The sequence below is a fragment of the Dromiciops gliroides genome, chromosome 5, assembly GCF_019393635.1.
Source record: "Dromiciops gliroides isolate mDroGli1 chromosome 5, mDroGli1.pri, whole genome shotgun sequence".
Lineage (NCBI taxonomy): Eukaryota > Metazoa > Chordata > Mammalia > Microbiotheria > Microbiotheriidae > Dromiciops > Dromiciops gliroides.
Window position 1 is genome coordinate 295737006 of NC_057865.1, and position 16571 is coordinate 295753576.

Below are 16571 nucleotides of genomic sequence, written 5' to 3' on the forward strand. Positions count from 1 at the left end.
GAGTGGGGACACCTGAGTGATCCAAGAGAAGGGGGGTGAGGAGGGCTTTAGTAATACTGATGACTAAAAAAATTTTTTTAATTAAAAAAAGTAATACTAATGACTGCATTTCCATAAGCGTAATGCATATCAATATCATCTGATATGAGTACTCTTGTTATAACCATTTTACAGAGCAAGAAGCTAAGGTTCACAGAGTTAAGTGACTTGTCCAGGGTCATACAGCTAGGAAGGATTTGAACTCAGGTCTTCCTGACTCCAAGCCTGCTGCTTGTTCTTCTGTGCCCAGCACTTAGAGAGGGCTAAGATGGTGGTGGAAGTAGCTGGCAAGATCAGTGGGAGAAGAGCTGGTGGAAGCCTTAGCGGACAGCAGAAGAGGGAGTGGGAAGGCAGTGGTGGAAGGACTGGCAAGGGAAGGAGGCCATAGGTAATGTTTTTGGGGAGGAATGGAAAGGGCCAAGGAGGAACCATCTCTTCCTTCCCCCAAGATCCCTTTCCCCGAGTCTCCTTTATACTTCAATGGCTCCATTTTGTGCTCAGTTTCATTCATAGAATCACGAGATCTCAAGCAGGAAGGGACCTGGGGGGACATTTGCAGAGGAGGAAAGGAAGGCTGCCCAGAAGGGGCCAGATCTGGACTTGGCAGCAAGATCCCCAAGTCCTCTTATTCTAAATCCAGTCCCTGGGCCCTGGGGTGCAGTGGCATGCATGGTACGGCTGGTCCCCAAGGACAGTAAGGACCACGTCTCTTGGCTTCTAGGTCCACCCCGCCCCACCCAGGGTGGGAGCTAAATACCCACTGGATTGCTGAATCAAGGGGAGAGGGGGAGGGATGGGGGGCGGGGCACACAAACTCACCTCAATAAGGAAGTCTCCCGTCCTGAGTCCGGCCCTCCAAGCCACACCCTCATAGTCCACAGATTCCAAGTACTGGAGAGCAGGGAAGGCTGGAGTGGGGGTGAATTCTTCTATGGGGGTCTCTGCTGTAGAGAGATGCAAAGAGGCGTGTGGGCCGGAGCAAGAGACAAAGAAGTAAAGCGATGAGGATCAGCCGACCTTTCAATCAATCAACAAGCATGGATTAAGTGCTAACAGGGTGCCGGAGGCACCAGACACACAAAAGTAAAAGGGAGACCGGGCTGGTCTTTCTGTAGGGTCAGTGAAAGGGGAAACAAGCAAGAAAAGAGGGAAAAAAGGGAATCTGGGAGAGTGACGGGAGGGAGGAGAGCTGTAGAGGAAGAGAGCCAGCCCAGAGAGGTGCCAGGTGGGAGGAAAGAAACAGAGTGAGGGGAGGGGGCAGCACGGGTCTGGAGGGAAGGAAATAGAGCTGAGGAAACACAGGGCCTTGTGAGTGGAGGCGGGAAGGGAATCCAGCATCAGAGAGCTGAGCTGGGGACAGGTGACAGGCAGACCTATCCCCCCCCAAACTGTGTCCTCTCCCCCCACACACACACCAGGAGCTCCTGGGGGGGAGGGTGCTAGAGTTCCTCCTTAGGTTCCCTAAGCAGGAAAGCTCATCCCTTCCATGGGAGGACTGAAGCACTGGCAGCTCCAGCTCGTCACAGTGCAGCCAGTCACCCTGCAGCGAGTCATACTGACATTCGGTGCTGTAGGAGCCGTTCTCCAGCTTCCAGTACAAGGGAGAAAGGGAAAGGGGACGGAAGAGGCCAGAGGAGCTAACAGAAGGGGAGGTCCCCTGGGCAGCTTCCCTGAGAGCCAGCTGGGCCCAGAAAGTACAGGATCTCAGAATCCCAGACAGAATCTGAGAGCTGGGGCCGGGAGGGACAACGGAGGCCAACTCCTTCACTTTACAAGGATGAAGACCACAGACAGAGTGTAAGTCATCAATGGGTCTAGGGCTGGAAGAGTCTTCAGGGGCCATCCAGGACCACTCCTTCCATTTATGGATGACCAAATTCAGGCCCCACTAGGTGAAGTAACTTGCTGAGGTCTTGAGGATAATAAGCATTGAAGGAGGGGCGGCTAGGTGGCGCAGTGGATAGAGCACCGGCCCTGGATTCAGGAGGACCTGAGTTCAAATCCAGCTTCAGACACTTAACACTTACTAGCTGTGTGACCCTGGGCAAGTCACTTAACCCCAACTGCCCCACAAAAAAAAAAGAAAGAAAAAAAAAAAAGAAGCATTGAAGGCTGGATTTGAACCCAATTCTTCTGCTCCAGAGTCATTGTCTTTGTTCCCCTTTCCATGTCTTTGGGGTTTACTCCAATTTCTTAGCTAACCCCTCGTGCCAGGGGGGATCTTTGGAGAGGAAGCACTTTCCTGGCCTAGGCCTGAGAAAAAGCAGCTGTCTTCTGCAGGGGTCAATGCTAGTGTCAAAAGTGGGACCAAGGTTCAGTGTAGAGGGATTTTAAAGGGAAAACCACAAAGTTGCTCCACTGTGTGGGGAATACAACTCAGGAGGACCTGAACTGGAATCCTTGTGGCTGTTCAGTCGTGTCTGACTCTATGTGACCCCATGGACTTCTGTCCATGGGATTTTCTGGACGCAGGAGCTGGAGTTTGCCACTTCCTTCTCCCTATTTTGCAGATGAGGAACTGAGGTAAATAAGGGTTAAGTGACTTGCACAGGGTCACACAGCTGGTAAGTGTCTGAGACTTCCTGACTCCAAGCCCAGTGCTCTGTCCACTGCACTACCGAGCTTCCCAAAGTTTTCATCTTACCTGATACTTATGAACTGTGTTACCCTAAGTAAGATACGTTATTTCTCTGTGCCTTAAGTTCCCTCATCTGTAGAAGGAAGGGACATAGACTTTATGATCTTTAAGGTGTCTTCCGACTCTACCCTATGACCCTATGATCATATAAGTCACTTAACAACATTGTTCCTCAGTTTCCTCTTCTGTAAAATGAAGGAGGGGGGCTTTGCCCCAGGGTCCCTTCCAGCTCTAGATTTCTGCTCCTTACCCAGAGGGAACCTCCCCTGGCCAGGTGAGTATCCAACCTTTGTCTGAAGACTCACAGTGACAAGGGACTCTCCACCCCGCCACGGTCACCACCCCCTGTTAGGAATAATGGAATGCTAGGAAGGAGACACTGGGACCCACTGTCCTGGCCCAGGAGGCCACCCTAGTTCCTCCACATCTCCATGATGGAAGGTTAAGGCTGAGCTCCAGCTACCGTTGTTCTACAGTCCAAGCAGAGCCAAGGTCCCCCAAATGCCAGGGATGTGGCCCCGACAGCTCATGCTCTGGGACTGTTTCTGACCTTACATCTGCTGGATCCAGACCCTGTCTGGTACTAACATCCCAGGAGCCCCTGGGGTGTTGGGGACCACTGGGTCTACTCCTACTAGAATAAGGATGCCCTTCCCCCCCCACACACACACACACACGCCCAACAGGTAGGCATCTCCCCTCTTCACTTTAGAAAACCTCCGAGTTTATCCTGCTTGTGTCATTAGCAGCTGAGGGAAAGGAAGAGACCAAGAGTAGGGTCTAGGAAGGCTCCTTCTACGTGGTCACTTTGAAAGTAACTTCGGAGACATTAAGGAGCACAGTCTTTCCTGGGGACCCAAGGCCCGGAGTCACTAGAAGCAGTAAGATGGTGTCCCAGCACTCCCCAGCACCAGCCCCAAACCTCTTCTGCATCTAGCCTCCTACTCACTCCCCACCTGGAGCCACTGCCTTCTGTGCATGTCCCCTATTCCCCATCTGTGCTCCCCTCCCTAAAAGCCTTCAAGGGCCCACCTCCTTTCTATAGATGGGCCCCATTCCCCTCTGAACGTCCCCAGTTCTGTGCTCCCCACTCCTCCCGCTCCTTCCCAGTGTCCTGCACCTCTGTACCATCCACCTTCTACGAGAGTGCCCTACTTCCCCGTGAGTGCCCCTCCCCTTCCCACTTCCTCCATGGCTCCCCAGCCTGAGTTACCTTTGGCTCCCCGGAGGACGAAGCCAAAACCCTCCTGCTCTCGCTTCTGCAGGACAGCCACCTTATCCTCAATGATGTAGTCACTGGGGGGAGGGAGGAGTGGGGAGCTTTCTCAGGCCAGGCCCCCCCAGGTTCTAACTCCCTCCCCAACCAGTGATTGCCCCCAGTGGACAATGTGGGAGAGAGACTTTGGTGTGCCTCTGTCCTGTGGAAGATGTCTGTCCATCCAGATGTGGCTCGTGGGGAGTAGAAAGGTGGAGAGGGTGGTCGAATGTATGGGGGAGGGGAATCAGCACCTTGGCCCCCACCCCCAAATGCCCACCTAACACCCCCATTCTTCCACCTACCCCTCTCCAAAGAGTCACCTCCCCTTCCCCATCCCTCTTAGCCCCCGCCCTGATCCCAGCTCCGTACCTGTGTGAGGTGAGACTGTCATAAGAGCCCACAGTATAATGTCGGAAAAGGCGCTTGGTTCGGTCCTCCCGTGTTTCTGGGGGAGGGAAGACTTTCAGGAGCTGGAGGGAGTCTCCTTCCCCTTCCCATCCCTCCCCAACCCGGGAACCCTCATCTCAACCCACTGACCAAGAAGGGGAGTTTGGAGCATGGAGGTTTCTGCAACCACAGGGGCCAGAGGTTAGAAGGAAGGGGCTAGGGTGTGAACTAGGCTAGGCCTGTGGTGTGAACTCTCCTTGAAGCTTCAGGACAGCTGAGGAGCTGGGCCTCTGCTGATGCCAGAGCCAAGCAAAAGAAAACTGGCCTCCAACTGCAATCAGAGCAACTGAGGGCAGACTGAGACACCAAAATGGAGGGAGGCTGGCCAGTGAGCGCGTGTGTGTGTGTGTGTGTGTGTGTGTGTGTGTGTGTGTGTGTGTGTGTGTGTGTGCGTGTGTGTGTGCGCGTGTGTACGTGTGTGCGTGTGCGTGTGTGTGTGCGTGTGCGTGTGCAGGCATGCATTAACTGTGTGCACTGAACTCTGCATGGGCCTTAGGTCTGAACTGCCATTTTCCCCCAACGGAGCAAGCCCTGAGGATGGAGTCAGGAGGCCTGACTTTGCCTCTCAGCTCTGCTGTTGGCTCCCTGTGTGACCTTAAGCGAGGTTTAATTCCCCTGAGCCTCAGCTGACTGGCTCCTGTGCAATGAGGGGCTTGCTTTCAATTCTCCATCAGACCTGGTTCCCAAGGAGACTGTGAGCTCCCTGCAGGCAGGAGCCTGTCTTTATCATCTCAGCTCTCCCCAAGGTGTCACAAGCCCCAGGGGTACCTGGCAGAGGAGCAGGAGGCAACACTGGACCAGGTCCTGAAGTCCCCTGCTCAGGAACTGCGCAGGTAACGTGTTCTTACTGGGAGAGGATCCTTCCTCCCCTCAGCACAAGCTTCTGGCTTCCTGCCAGGGCCCCTTCCCTCCCCACTGGCAGCAGCAGCTGCCTCCCCCCAACCTGGGCTCCAGCTCCCAGGGTCCTGCCCACAGAAAGGAAGCTACATGAGAGCAAAGGCTGATGTGCTTTTGTTTCTGGCAAACGAACAGGAACAGGTGTTCAGCAAAAGCTCTGCTTGGCTGACTTTGGTGCCTTCCCTCGTCCCCGCTTCCCAAATCCAAGCAGGTGCCAGGCCCTATACTTGGTACCTGTTCTCAATACTGCACCAGCCTCCTATCTGGCCTCCCTGCCTCCAGCGTCCTCTCCAATCAGCCCCTCACACACTGCCATACTTCTCTAAATCAGAGCTTCTTAAACCTTTTCCACTCGAGACCCCTTTCCGCTCAAGAAATGTTTATGCGACCCCGGGTATATAGGTATATAAAATCAAACATTTACTGCCAAAGTTTTCTCGACCCCCACATTCAATTATGCAGCTCCATATGGGGTCACAACCCAGTTTCAGAAGCTTTGCTCTAAATACACAGGTCTCACCGTGTTAATTCTCTGCTCAGAATTCTTCATGGCATCCCACTGCCCACGGAATTCAATGGACATTCCTTCATTAGGATATAAGGAAATTATTCTCTCCCGGCTTAGCACACAGCTCGCTACATAGTAGGTGCTTAATAAATGCTTGTTGCTTGGTGGAGTCCACTGTTGGACTCCAACTGAACTTGGCAACCTTATGTGGTGGTACCCCACTTTGTACATGTTCTACCCTAGCCAGCTACACTGGCTCCCCTCTGTGTTCATCCTCTCTTCTTCCACCTTCTTGCAAGTGCAGAAGGCATAGTCCGTGCCTGGAAGGGCTTCTTCTCTCAAGCCTCAGACATCTCCACCTTAGCACGAGCCCTCTCACAGGAAGGAAGATCTTTCCCTCTGAGTGCTCTGGGTGGCCCTTCCTGATGCACTTAGTCGTCTTCCCATTTATATCCTGGCGATTTGTGCGTGTCTCAAAACTCCCAAGCCCCTTGGGAGGGTGGGGCCTTGTATACAATGGGTGATTAATAAATGTTTGAGTTGAATCCTGTGGATTCCACCTGGGCTGAATCTCTCCAAGTCCCCATATCTGCCTTCCAGGACAACTTGCCTCTTCTGGCCCTCCCCACCTTTCATATCTAGCCTAAAGCAGAAAGAACACCGGTCTTAAGTTCAGAACATCTGGGCCTCACACTCAGGCCTGCCACTTATTTGCCATGCCACTCTCGCCTCTCTGGGCCTGGCCTCAGTTTCCTCCTTTGTAAAAATGAAGAGGCCTGGATTCAAGGGTGTCTGCAGCCCCTTCCAGGGGCTGGCATTGGGGGATTATTCCCCACGACTCCATCATCTGCCTCTCTCATCCATCCTGTCTGGTCTGGGCCATCACTCTACCGCTCCCCATTTCGCAGAATCACAGACATGAGCAGCAGAGGGAGGAACCTTCCCCAGCAGCCAGAGCAGCCATTTGGCCCAAAGCAGAGTCTCCAAAGAGCTGCCTTCAGATGCTAAGCCGATAACCTTCAAACACCATAGGGTGGCATTCAAGGCCCTCAAGGAACAGCCGCACATCCCCCCAGATTTCCTTCCCATTATTCTCCTTCCCCTAAGTTCAAGTCCCCCACGAAGGCTTTCCTGGCCTGTGAGCAGGTCTGGCCACCATCTCCAGCCTCCCCTTGGCACCAAGCGGACCGCATAGCTCTGCTATGTTCGTCCTTGCATCCATTGTGCCCCTCCCCCGGTCCAGACTGAGCACCCGCCCCTCCAGGGCTGGGCCCATGGGTTAAAGTGGCTCCCCTAGAAAGGAGCGGGACTCGGCCCTGTGGTACATCTTCCTTCCTCTCTACCTTTGCTGACCAACCGAGATCTGAGCTGGTCCTGACCCCTTCTGTTTAGCCAGACAGTCCCACCAATTCCATGAGCGCCTCCTCTCTGCTATGCCTTGTGCTAGGTATGTCCAATGCCATCCTTGGTGTGGCCTGTCACTGTGAGAAAGCCAGCCTAGGTCCAGGAACCCAAGTTTTACTGGGATTTGGGTACCACACCTGTACTCCTGGACCCTAGCTACAACCCCTTGGTAGCTTTCTTGGCTGTGACCCTGTCCCTCTAAGACCTCAGCCTTTTCAAATCAAAGCCTCACCATTGCAGTCAGTACTGTCCCCTAAAATGAGCCCCACCCCCAGCCAGGGCATTTTCAAACTGATGATACACTGCCCCAAGGGACACCCTTTAGATGTCCATAGTCCTCACACAGATGCCCCCAGGCCAGGACACAGTCTCCAAACTCTATCCTGACAGTGCCCAGCCTTCCTGGGTGTCACTGGCCTCTGGCTGTGGCAGTGCCAACACCCTGGAAGTGGACTTGGCATCCTCTCGCTCAATGCTTTGCCACTCCCTTCTTCATGGCAGTTTCCCCGGCTACTCCTCAGACATTCACATGGATCAGCTCAGAGATGACAGGGACACTTGGTTTGGGGTTGACCTAGCACAGAGTCCAGTACCCAATCGGGGCTTGGGAAGTGCCACTGCACAGCTCTTCTTGCTCCTGTGTAACCTTGAGCAAGTCTCTTCTCTGGGGCCCAATGAGAGCAGTCAGAGGCAGGCTGTCAGCAGCACAGCTCCTCAGAGGCCAGTTATAGTCAGAGGAGCAAGAAGGGCACCAAGACAAATGGGCATTTAGCTTGACACTGCGCTCCCTGCCTAAACTGCTTCCTTATGCACAGATGAAGAATCTGCCAGACCCAAGGTAACTCAGCTGTCCTGGGCCTGATTAGGTCCTGCGCCCTGGTTTCCCTGATGGCCACGCTCATTTACCCCCTCCCAACCCCTCAAAGACCTAGACCCCCACCAGACCCAGGCAGCCAATCCTTCAGCCCACTATGTCTACTGAAGGTCCCTCCCAGATCTCTTCCACCTCTGACTCACCAATCTGGGGACCCCCTCCGGAGGCCTGGGGACAGACAGGAGTCCTATGGGCAGCTGGCCAGTCCTCTGGCCTCCAAGACAAGGACTGAGCACACATTCCAGCCACCAATTCCAGTTTTCCCCTGGCAGTCCTTCACAGCTGTAGATGCCAACCCTTCCGAGCCCACAATTTTTCCAGGGGATCATAGGATTCAAAGCTAGCAGGATCTTCAGAGGTCACTGAATGCACCTCCAACTTTTTACAGTTGAGGAAACTGAGTCCCACAGGTTCAGTGACTGGCCCAAAGTCACACACATAGGAAGTGGCAGAGCAAGGCTCAACTGCTGGGGCCTCTGATGCTGGCCAGGTCCAGTCATTTCCCCTTGCGCAGATCTGCCTTTTGTACCTTCCGTGTCCATTTGGGTAGAAAACGCCCCAACCATTTATGCCCTAACATGTCACCCAGCACCAGCTGCCTCCAGAAACAGTGGGGAAGTGGGACGGCCTCTCTCGCCCCTTGTCGGCCTGGGCCCCAGCACGATTCCTGCTTCATCCCTGCTGCTCTCTCCTCCTCATCCCTTCCTCTATCAGGCCCCTCCCTCTCCAAGGCACCAGGGCCTCTCCTGGGCTTGGAGGCCGCCCACAGGCCGCTCCTCCCAGGCTCTGGCCTAATTTCTCCTCTGCCCCAACTGGCCATGCTCTGTGGGCTTCCCTGCTCCGCTCGCTTGGGCAATCTGTCCATTTGGAAAGGCGCCTTTTGTCCTACAGTGACCTCCTCCCTCCCTCCTCCCTCCCTCCCTTCCCCTGTCACTTGCCTAGGCAGGAGCTTCTCCCCCAGGCACTCATATGGGCACACGTGAGTGCAGTGCTCATGCCATGTGCTGCATGTATGTCCATCTGGTACATGTATCATATGAACACACATGTGTGGTACATTGTGGGCTACGTGTATGCTGTGAGCTTGAATGTGTTCATATGGTCTGGGCATTGGGGTACACGTTACAGGTGTGTGTGTGTGTGTGTGTGTGTGTGTGTGTGTGTGTGCATGTGCTTGTCATCCGCTCCTTCCTATCTGTCTCTGAGAATCTGGGCACAGAGTAAGGTGAGCAAGGGGCAAGGCCCACGTGAAGGAAAGGGGTCCCTCTGGGGGAGCAGGTAACAGTCACTCACCGTGCCGTGTGTCATATTGGCGCATCTGGACCTCCTCCACGCAGTCAGCTGGGAACCAGCCCGTGCGGCCTTTCACTGTTCCCTCCCAGAAACCGCCCTCCCCGATGCTGAGCACTGGGAGGACAGACAGACAGACGCATCACACAGAACCCCCCCCCCTCCTCTCTGGGGCCCTTCTTTCCCAATGTCCCCTCCCATCCCCCTCCTCCAGCTTGGTCCCTTGGACAATTTGGGACCAGACACTGGGAGAAGAGAAAAGACCAGATGGGAACTGAACAGAATGAACTAGTGGGGAGGAGGGGAGGAAAGAGGGAGAGAGAAAGAAGTGAAGGAGGGAGAGAGAATTCAGGGGCACAGAATGAAGGGAAAGGAGATTTTTAAAAACCAGAAAAAGCAAAGACTGAGAGAAACAAAGAGAGGGAAACAGAAAGGCACAGAGAGAGAAAATAAGAGAGAACCAAACAGTAGAGGGGCCCAGGGCCAGGGAAGGGATCCTGGGGGACCAGGAGAAGAAGCCAAGGGAAAAAGAGTCAAAGGAACCTTGCCAAGTCCCTCATTCCTATTCTTCCTTCTGCCTCCTCCTATTCCCCCTCCCCATCTTCTTCCCAACAGATCCTTCTCGTCAATCCCACCCCCATCCCCCAGGGGATCACACCAGGAACACAGCAGCACCTGGAAGGAGCCAGAGGCTCAGACCTTCTGACCGACCCAGAGTCCCAAGGCCTAGATGCCCCAGAAGGTAGGATGAGACAGAGTTTGGAGCCAGTTCTCTAAGATAGAACTGAAGATCTGAGTTTACACTAAGATAGCTCACAGTGCCCCCTTTATTGTAACACAGGGAGGCCCCATCATGACAGAGGGACCCCATATATGTGTATGTAATATAAATATACATATAGAGTGAGCCAAGGATGCTTCCCTGAAAAGGACACAGGAAAGAAGCGCCCCCCTCCCCAGAGTGACACAAGGCTTCTTGAAAATGACCTAATGGCTTCTTTTAGGGAGAATGGAACATCCCATAGAAATGTAGCATATAAAGCCAAGGGTTCCCCCAAAGTGACCGATCTACAGTGACCAAGGGAACCCACTGACATATGGATTTGTTATATTTACAAGGAACCCCAGATTGACAAATATTCCTGAAGTAACATAGGGCTTCCTTTAGTGACAAAGAACCCTTTCCTCTAAGAGATGAAGGAATTCCTCAGGGTAGCACAGTCACCCCCTGTCTGTCCCCCCCAGGGTGACACAGAGGCACTCCATCAGGGGTGCCTGGCCTTTTAGGTGTCAGGGACCCCTTGGGCAGTCTGCTGAAGCCTATGGTGAGCCCCTTCTCAAAATCATATTTCTAAATGAATAAGATGAAATGTATATGATTGCAAAGAAAAACAATTATACTGAAATACTGATAGCAAAATATATGGAACACACAACCACATGCACACACAGGCACAAACACAGACCCCAGGTTCAGAAGCCAGATCAGCAGTGATACAGGGACCTCCTCACAGGACACTGAAGGACAGCGATTACACAGCCTGCCCACAGTGACAGTGTCAGATACAGATATGAAAGGGGCATGCTATCCCAACACAGGAACATCCCTGGTAGTGCCCCAAACAGAGGGGCCCCTCTCAGAGTGACAGAGGACCTCCTCCTACAGACCCGGATCTCTCAGCATAGTAACAGGAGAACCACTTTAAAACAGATGGGCCCCTGATAGAAGAATCCCCCTAGAGTGACATAGGGACCCCCTCATAGAGTCCTAGACACACCCTCTAGTAACAGAAGGTCACCCTCTTAGAGTGACACAGGAAACCCCCTCCCTAGTGATATTGAGGCCCTAGAGTGGCAGATGGGCACCCCCACACTGACACAGATACCCCAACGTGGTGACCCAACATGCTTCTAGTGACTCGGGAACCCCCAAATAGGAACACAGAGACCCCTATATAGTGACAAAGGAAACCCCTCATAGTAATCCAGAAGCCCCAACGGAGCTCTAGAGTGACCCAGGGAATTTCTATAGTAGCAGATACCCAAGCTAGTGGCCCCAGGAGTCTTTAGAGGGCCAGAAGGCCCCTCCCACTCCCCCGATGACACACCCCCCTCTTCCAGCTCTCCGGTCCTCAGTCCCCCTCCCCCACTCACCTTGGTTGGATGCAGCCACGGCCGGAGCCCCATCCCTCCCACCCTCCCTCCCTCCCGCGATGGGGCTGCCCGTGGGCCCTTCCGTCAGTGGGCCAGTCCGTCCGTCTCCCCGGCCGCCGGCCCGCCCCTACCCACCCCGGGGACCCTGCCCGGCCCCCGGCCCCTCTGTCCCCCCGCCTCGGCCCGCTGGCTCACCCTTGACCGCCTCGCCGCGGTGCAGCGGGATCTCGCCCTCGCCCCGCGGGCTGTGCGCATTCACCACGATGAACTTGCGGCCGGGGACCGCGCTGTAAAGTTTGCGCTTAGGGCCCCGGGGCGGCGCGGGCGAGGGTGCGGGCGCGGGCGCAGGGCTGGTGGCCGCAGCGGGGCCCAGGGCTCCCGGGCCGCCGCCGCCGCCGGGGCCGCCTCCTCCTCCTCCTCCTCCGGGGCCGCCGCCGGGGCCGCTCGGGCTGTAGACAAACACGTAGGTGACGGAGGCGATGCCCGCGGGCAGCTCGCAGGCGAAGCCGGCGCCCGGGGCCTCGGTCATGGCCATGGCGCCCCGGCCTCGGCCTCGGCCTCGGCCTGGGCCAGGCCCCCAGCTCCTCCGGCCCCGCCGGCCTCACCGCAGCCGCAGCCGCAGCCGCTGCGTCCGCCGCCCGGGGCTGCCGCCCGGGGCCGCCCCAGCCGCCGCCGCCGCCTCCTGGGCCTCCTGCTGCCGCCGCCGCCGCCGCCCGCCCGCCGGGGGCCGGGCCCGCGGCCGCCGCCGCTCCATGCGCCGGGCTCGGCTCCCCGCTCCCCGCTCCGCGGCGCCCCGCGCCTGGCCGCTGCGCCCGCCTGCCTGCCTGCCCGCCCGCCCCCCGGCCCGCGCCGCCGCCGCCGCCGCCGCCGCCGCCGCCACCAGCGCACGGCCGCCGGCCGCCCCGCCCCTCTGCTCTCCTCCCCTCCCCTCCCCTCCCCTCGCTGCTCCCCCGCCCTCTCCGCGGCCCCCCCGATTCCCTCCTGTCAGCGCCGGCTCAGGACGCACGGACCGGCCGCGGGCGCGAGGCTGCGCTCCCGGGAGCGCCCCGCTCGCCTCGCTCCGTGCCCGCTGCGGCGGCCGCGCCAGGGGGGCCCCTCCCTTCTGCGGGACAGCGGCAGGGGCAGCCACCCTCTGGCCCCCGGACCCGCCCCCAGACGGCAGCACCCAGGGCCCCAGAGAGGTTGGGGGGGTGGGCCAGGATCCAGGGTTAGGAGGCGGGGGGAAGCCTGAGGCGCAAGAGACCGACCCGCAGGCCAGCGGGAGCGAGGAAGTCCCCCCCCTCCCCCGCCCCGGCCCTTAGTGGGGGCTGCGGGGGCTGCAGGACTCGCGACCTTCCTTTGTGAAGGAGGAGACACCACATCGAGTTCTGCCCTGCTCACTCGGGCCTCAGGAGCATAAGTTAGCCAGCCAACATTGGCACCCTAGTGGGCTCCAGTCTCCCCTACAAGGGTCTGGTGGGCGGGGCCCTCCGGCGGAGCCTTCGGGAGATCCCCAGACTCCAGGAGCAGAAGGCCAAGCTACGAGGCAAAGGGCTGAGCCCCAGCCCCCTCTCCCGGGTTCCCTTCGCTGCTAGCTTTTCTCTGCCCCCTTTCCTGCCTGCCGGTGGCCTCTGACCCCAAATAACAGTCTTTCCCACATTCCGCTGAACAGCCCGTTGCTTTCTCGGGTCCCCCACTGAAAGACCTCATTCATCCTAGGGGCTTCATGTGCTGATCACTCCCCAACGTCTTCCTACAGAGGACTCCCAAGTCTTCCACTTGGGTTCCCAAAAATCAGCCTCACAAGGATCAGTTAGATGGGGGCACACACGTGGCTAGATAATGACAAGTTTAGGTGAAAAGGATCTGGTGGTCTTGGGGGTCACGCATGACGCAGAAGCTCTTAAGAAAAGCTATTGCACTTTTGACCTGAAGGAAGACCCGCATAAAAGTGGAGGCAGGAAGACCTGGGTTCCACCTCTGACAAATATTTGCTGGGTGACCTTGGGCAAGTCACTGACATTCTATGAACCTCCATCTCTTCATTTATTAAGGAGGGGGGGGAGTCCTTGAAGGGCCTCTCCCGCCCCCATCTGTGACCCAGAGGCAGCTTGCTGCAGATTTGGGTCCCTTCGGTTTGCAGAGTCAGTGATTCCCTGTCACCAGCCTCTTCTTCAGCCAACTGCCCGCTGGGCATCTCCATCTGACTGTCTCACTGTCACCTCAAACTCAACATGTCCAAACCTAAAGTTATCATCTTCCCAACAGAGCCTTCCCCTTTGCTCAGCCCCTCTGTTCTCTCCAAGGCAGCTCCATCCTCCTTGTTCCTGGAGCTAGAAGGCAAGAAGCCTGTCCAGTGCCTGGAGAGCCCAGGGATGCCCGTGTCCTCTCAGCTCTGCCAACCCAAGTCACTTCTGCCCCTTCTCTCCATCCAGTGGGCTCCCACCTAATTGTGGCTTCTTTAGCTGCCTCCAGAATCTTCCTAAACCCTAAAAACCACAGTCCGTCCCTGCCCCCAAAAGGTGACTGGCTTCCCCAGCCTCCCCAGCCTGGCACTCCAGGTCCCCCTCCAGGCTAACCCCAGCCCCTTCATACAGTCTACCAACCTCCCCCTTGTTGCCATCTTCCTCCCTTCTCTCAGAGAACCGACCTCCTAGCTGTGCCTCTGAAGCATGACAATCTGCAGCCCTAACTAGCCACAAAGCCTTTCCTGAAGATCCAACCCAGTCATCTCCAGCATATCCGGCCTAGGGGAGCTGCCAAAGGTCAGCACTTAGACTGGAAGGTCCCAGAAGGCAGGCCCCCTCCCTTCTCTTGGGCCTCTACAGGCTGAGTTCTATGGGTAGGGCCAGGGACTTGGCCTCCTCTGCCTTGGCCTGCCCTGGGCTGAGAGCTCCCAGAAGGCAGGCTTTGGGGCTGTCTCCCAGTCTCCCCAAACTGTGGATCTCCCTAAGAAAGCATCTGGGTCTGTTCTCCTAGATGGAGAAATCCCTGAGAGTGGGCAGGCCTTAGCTCTTCCCCTTCTGACTCCTCTAGTCACTGAGAACAGAACTGAGTATGCAGAAGGCAACTGCGACAGAACCAAAAATATACTGAAGGCCAAAATAACAGGATCGATGGCTTTAGAGCAGGAAGGGTCCTGTTGAATCCAGTCCCCCCCCCCTCCCATTTTACAGATGAAGAAACTGAGGACTTAGGGAAGTTACAGGACTTGCCCAGTCACACCGCTGATACCTCTCAGATGCTCTCATAGGATTTCAGACCTAGGAGGGACCTGTAAGATTTTGTACTAGAACCCCTTCATTTTGCAGAGGAAGGACCTGAGGCCCAGAGAGAAGTGACCTTGGTGCAATCACAGGGCTAATGAATGGCACATCTGAGACTGGAACCCAGGTGTCTTGCCTTCCATCCAGTGCTTTCTGATTACACTATACTGGCACTCAGAACTGCTGAACAATCAAGTTTACAGAGATCTTGCATAACCCCCCCCAACCCCACCTCCAGAAACAATCCTGCCCCAAGTCTATACATGCCCCGTCTCCTGAAACTGGTCAGAGACCTTAAGCTGCCGCCACCCTGGGCTTCCCCCACCTCCTGCCACTATCCTATACTTGTTGGGGTGGGGGTGGTCCTAGTGATGGGAGCCCAAAGAGCCAGCAGGCCTGAGGGAGGTGCCCAAAGAGCAGAGAGGAAGCTGCCCCATCATGCCCAGCAAATATACCCATGGCGTCTGGGACTGAGCCCCTTCTCATCCCTTACGCCCATCACCTTGTGACCAAACCTCACCATGGTCACCATTCCCCCTCCCCCCTCGTCACACCACAGCCCTCCCCATTCTTTGGCCTTGGCCAAACCCCTCGCTCCAAATGCCCTCATCCCCTGACCGTGTCCTACCTGCTCTTACTTCGGCCTCCTCTGACCAAGGTGTGACCACTGGGATCCTTGTCCCTCTCCTTATCCTCCTGCAGACGCTGAAGGGATGGGGACCGACTTTGGGGTCCTCGGATCCCCGCCACAGGCCCCATGCCTGCTTCTTGCATCTGAAGCAGTAACTGGTGAGGGAGGCTTCTGAGCGAGGGTCCGGGAGAGGGACCAGACCGAGCTTCAGCCTTCAGATCATTATCACTGGCTGAGCGCTGCAGTGGTCTCGGAGAGGCCAGGCCACTGGGACCCGCCAGGCGTCGCCGCTTCGTGTAGCTGGGAGTCTCCCGGAATGGCACTAGAGGAAGGGGCATGAAGTGAGGGGGGTGCTATGGCCCCTAGAGATTCCCCCACCCTGATGCTGTCCATCAGCAAAACACTGGTATTACCCATCACTACATATAAGCGCCAACATTACCCATGAATGTGCACTAGCCCAGATGTTACCCATCAACACGCTCGGACATTTCCCATCACTGCATACAAATTCTGAAACTAGTCATCAGCACATGTAAACAGTGACATTAGCCATCAGCATATCCAAGTGCCAACACTACCCACTGCTTCCAATCAGCCTGACATTACCACATAATCTCCAATATTATCCATTGAGACAAACAAATGCTGATATTACCCATAGGCATATAGTTCAATAGGTGTGTTATGTGTACGAGTATCTATACATGTGTGTGCATGTGTGTATATATGTGTGTAGACATACATACACACATGGACCGGCATTATTCATCAAAATATATAAACTCTGGGGGGCAGCTAGGTGGCACAATGGATAAAGCATTAGCCCTGGATTCAGGAAGACCTGAGTTCAAATCTGGTCTCAGACACTTAACACTTACTAGCTGTGTGACCCTGGGCAAGTCACTTAACCCTCATTGCCCTGCCAAAAAACCAAAACCGAAACCAAAACCAAACAAAACATATATGTATGTATATATGTGTGTATATATATATATGTATATATATATATATATATATACTCTGATATTACCCATCACTACATCTAAGCCTCACTGCCCTCTCATTAATGAATATCAACAATGAAGTCACCCAGCAGAGAAGGACTGCCCTATCACACACGAGGTTCAATATTCCTCACTGGGGCATAGAAGCCCAGACAGGTAAACAAGCTCTGGAATTAACT

At 55.6% G+C, this 16571-nt stretch overlaps 1 protein-coding gene across 1 annotated transcript in view; it reads right to left on the bottom strand.

Annotated features, from left to right (window-relative positions):
• SHANK3 (SH3 and multiple ankyrin repeat domains 3) overlaps positions 1–16571 on the bottom strand; it is a 66936-nt gene that overhangs the window by 41358 nt on the left and 9007 nt on the right. Inside the window, 6 exon segments of the mRNA XM_043968144.1 lie at positions 859–983; positions 3891–3973; positions 4305–4380; positions 9359–9472; positions 11705–11958; positions 15383–15707. Of these exon segments, the coding sequence (XP_043824079.1) occupies positions 859–983; positions 3891–3973; positions 4305–4380; positions 9359–9472; positions 11705–11958; positions 15383–15707 (977 nt within the window).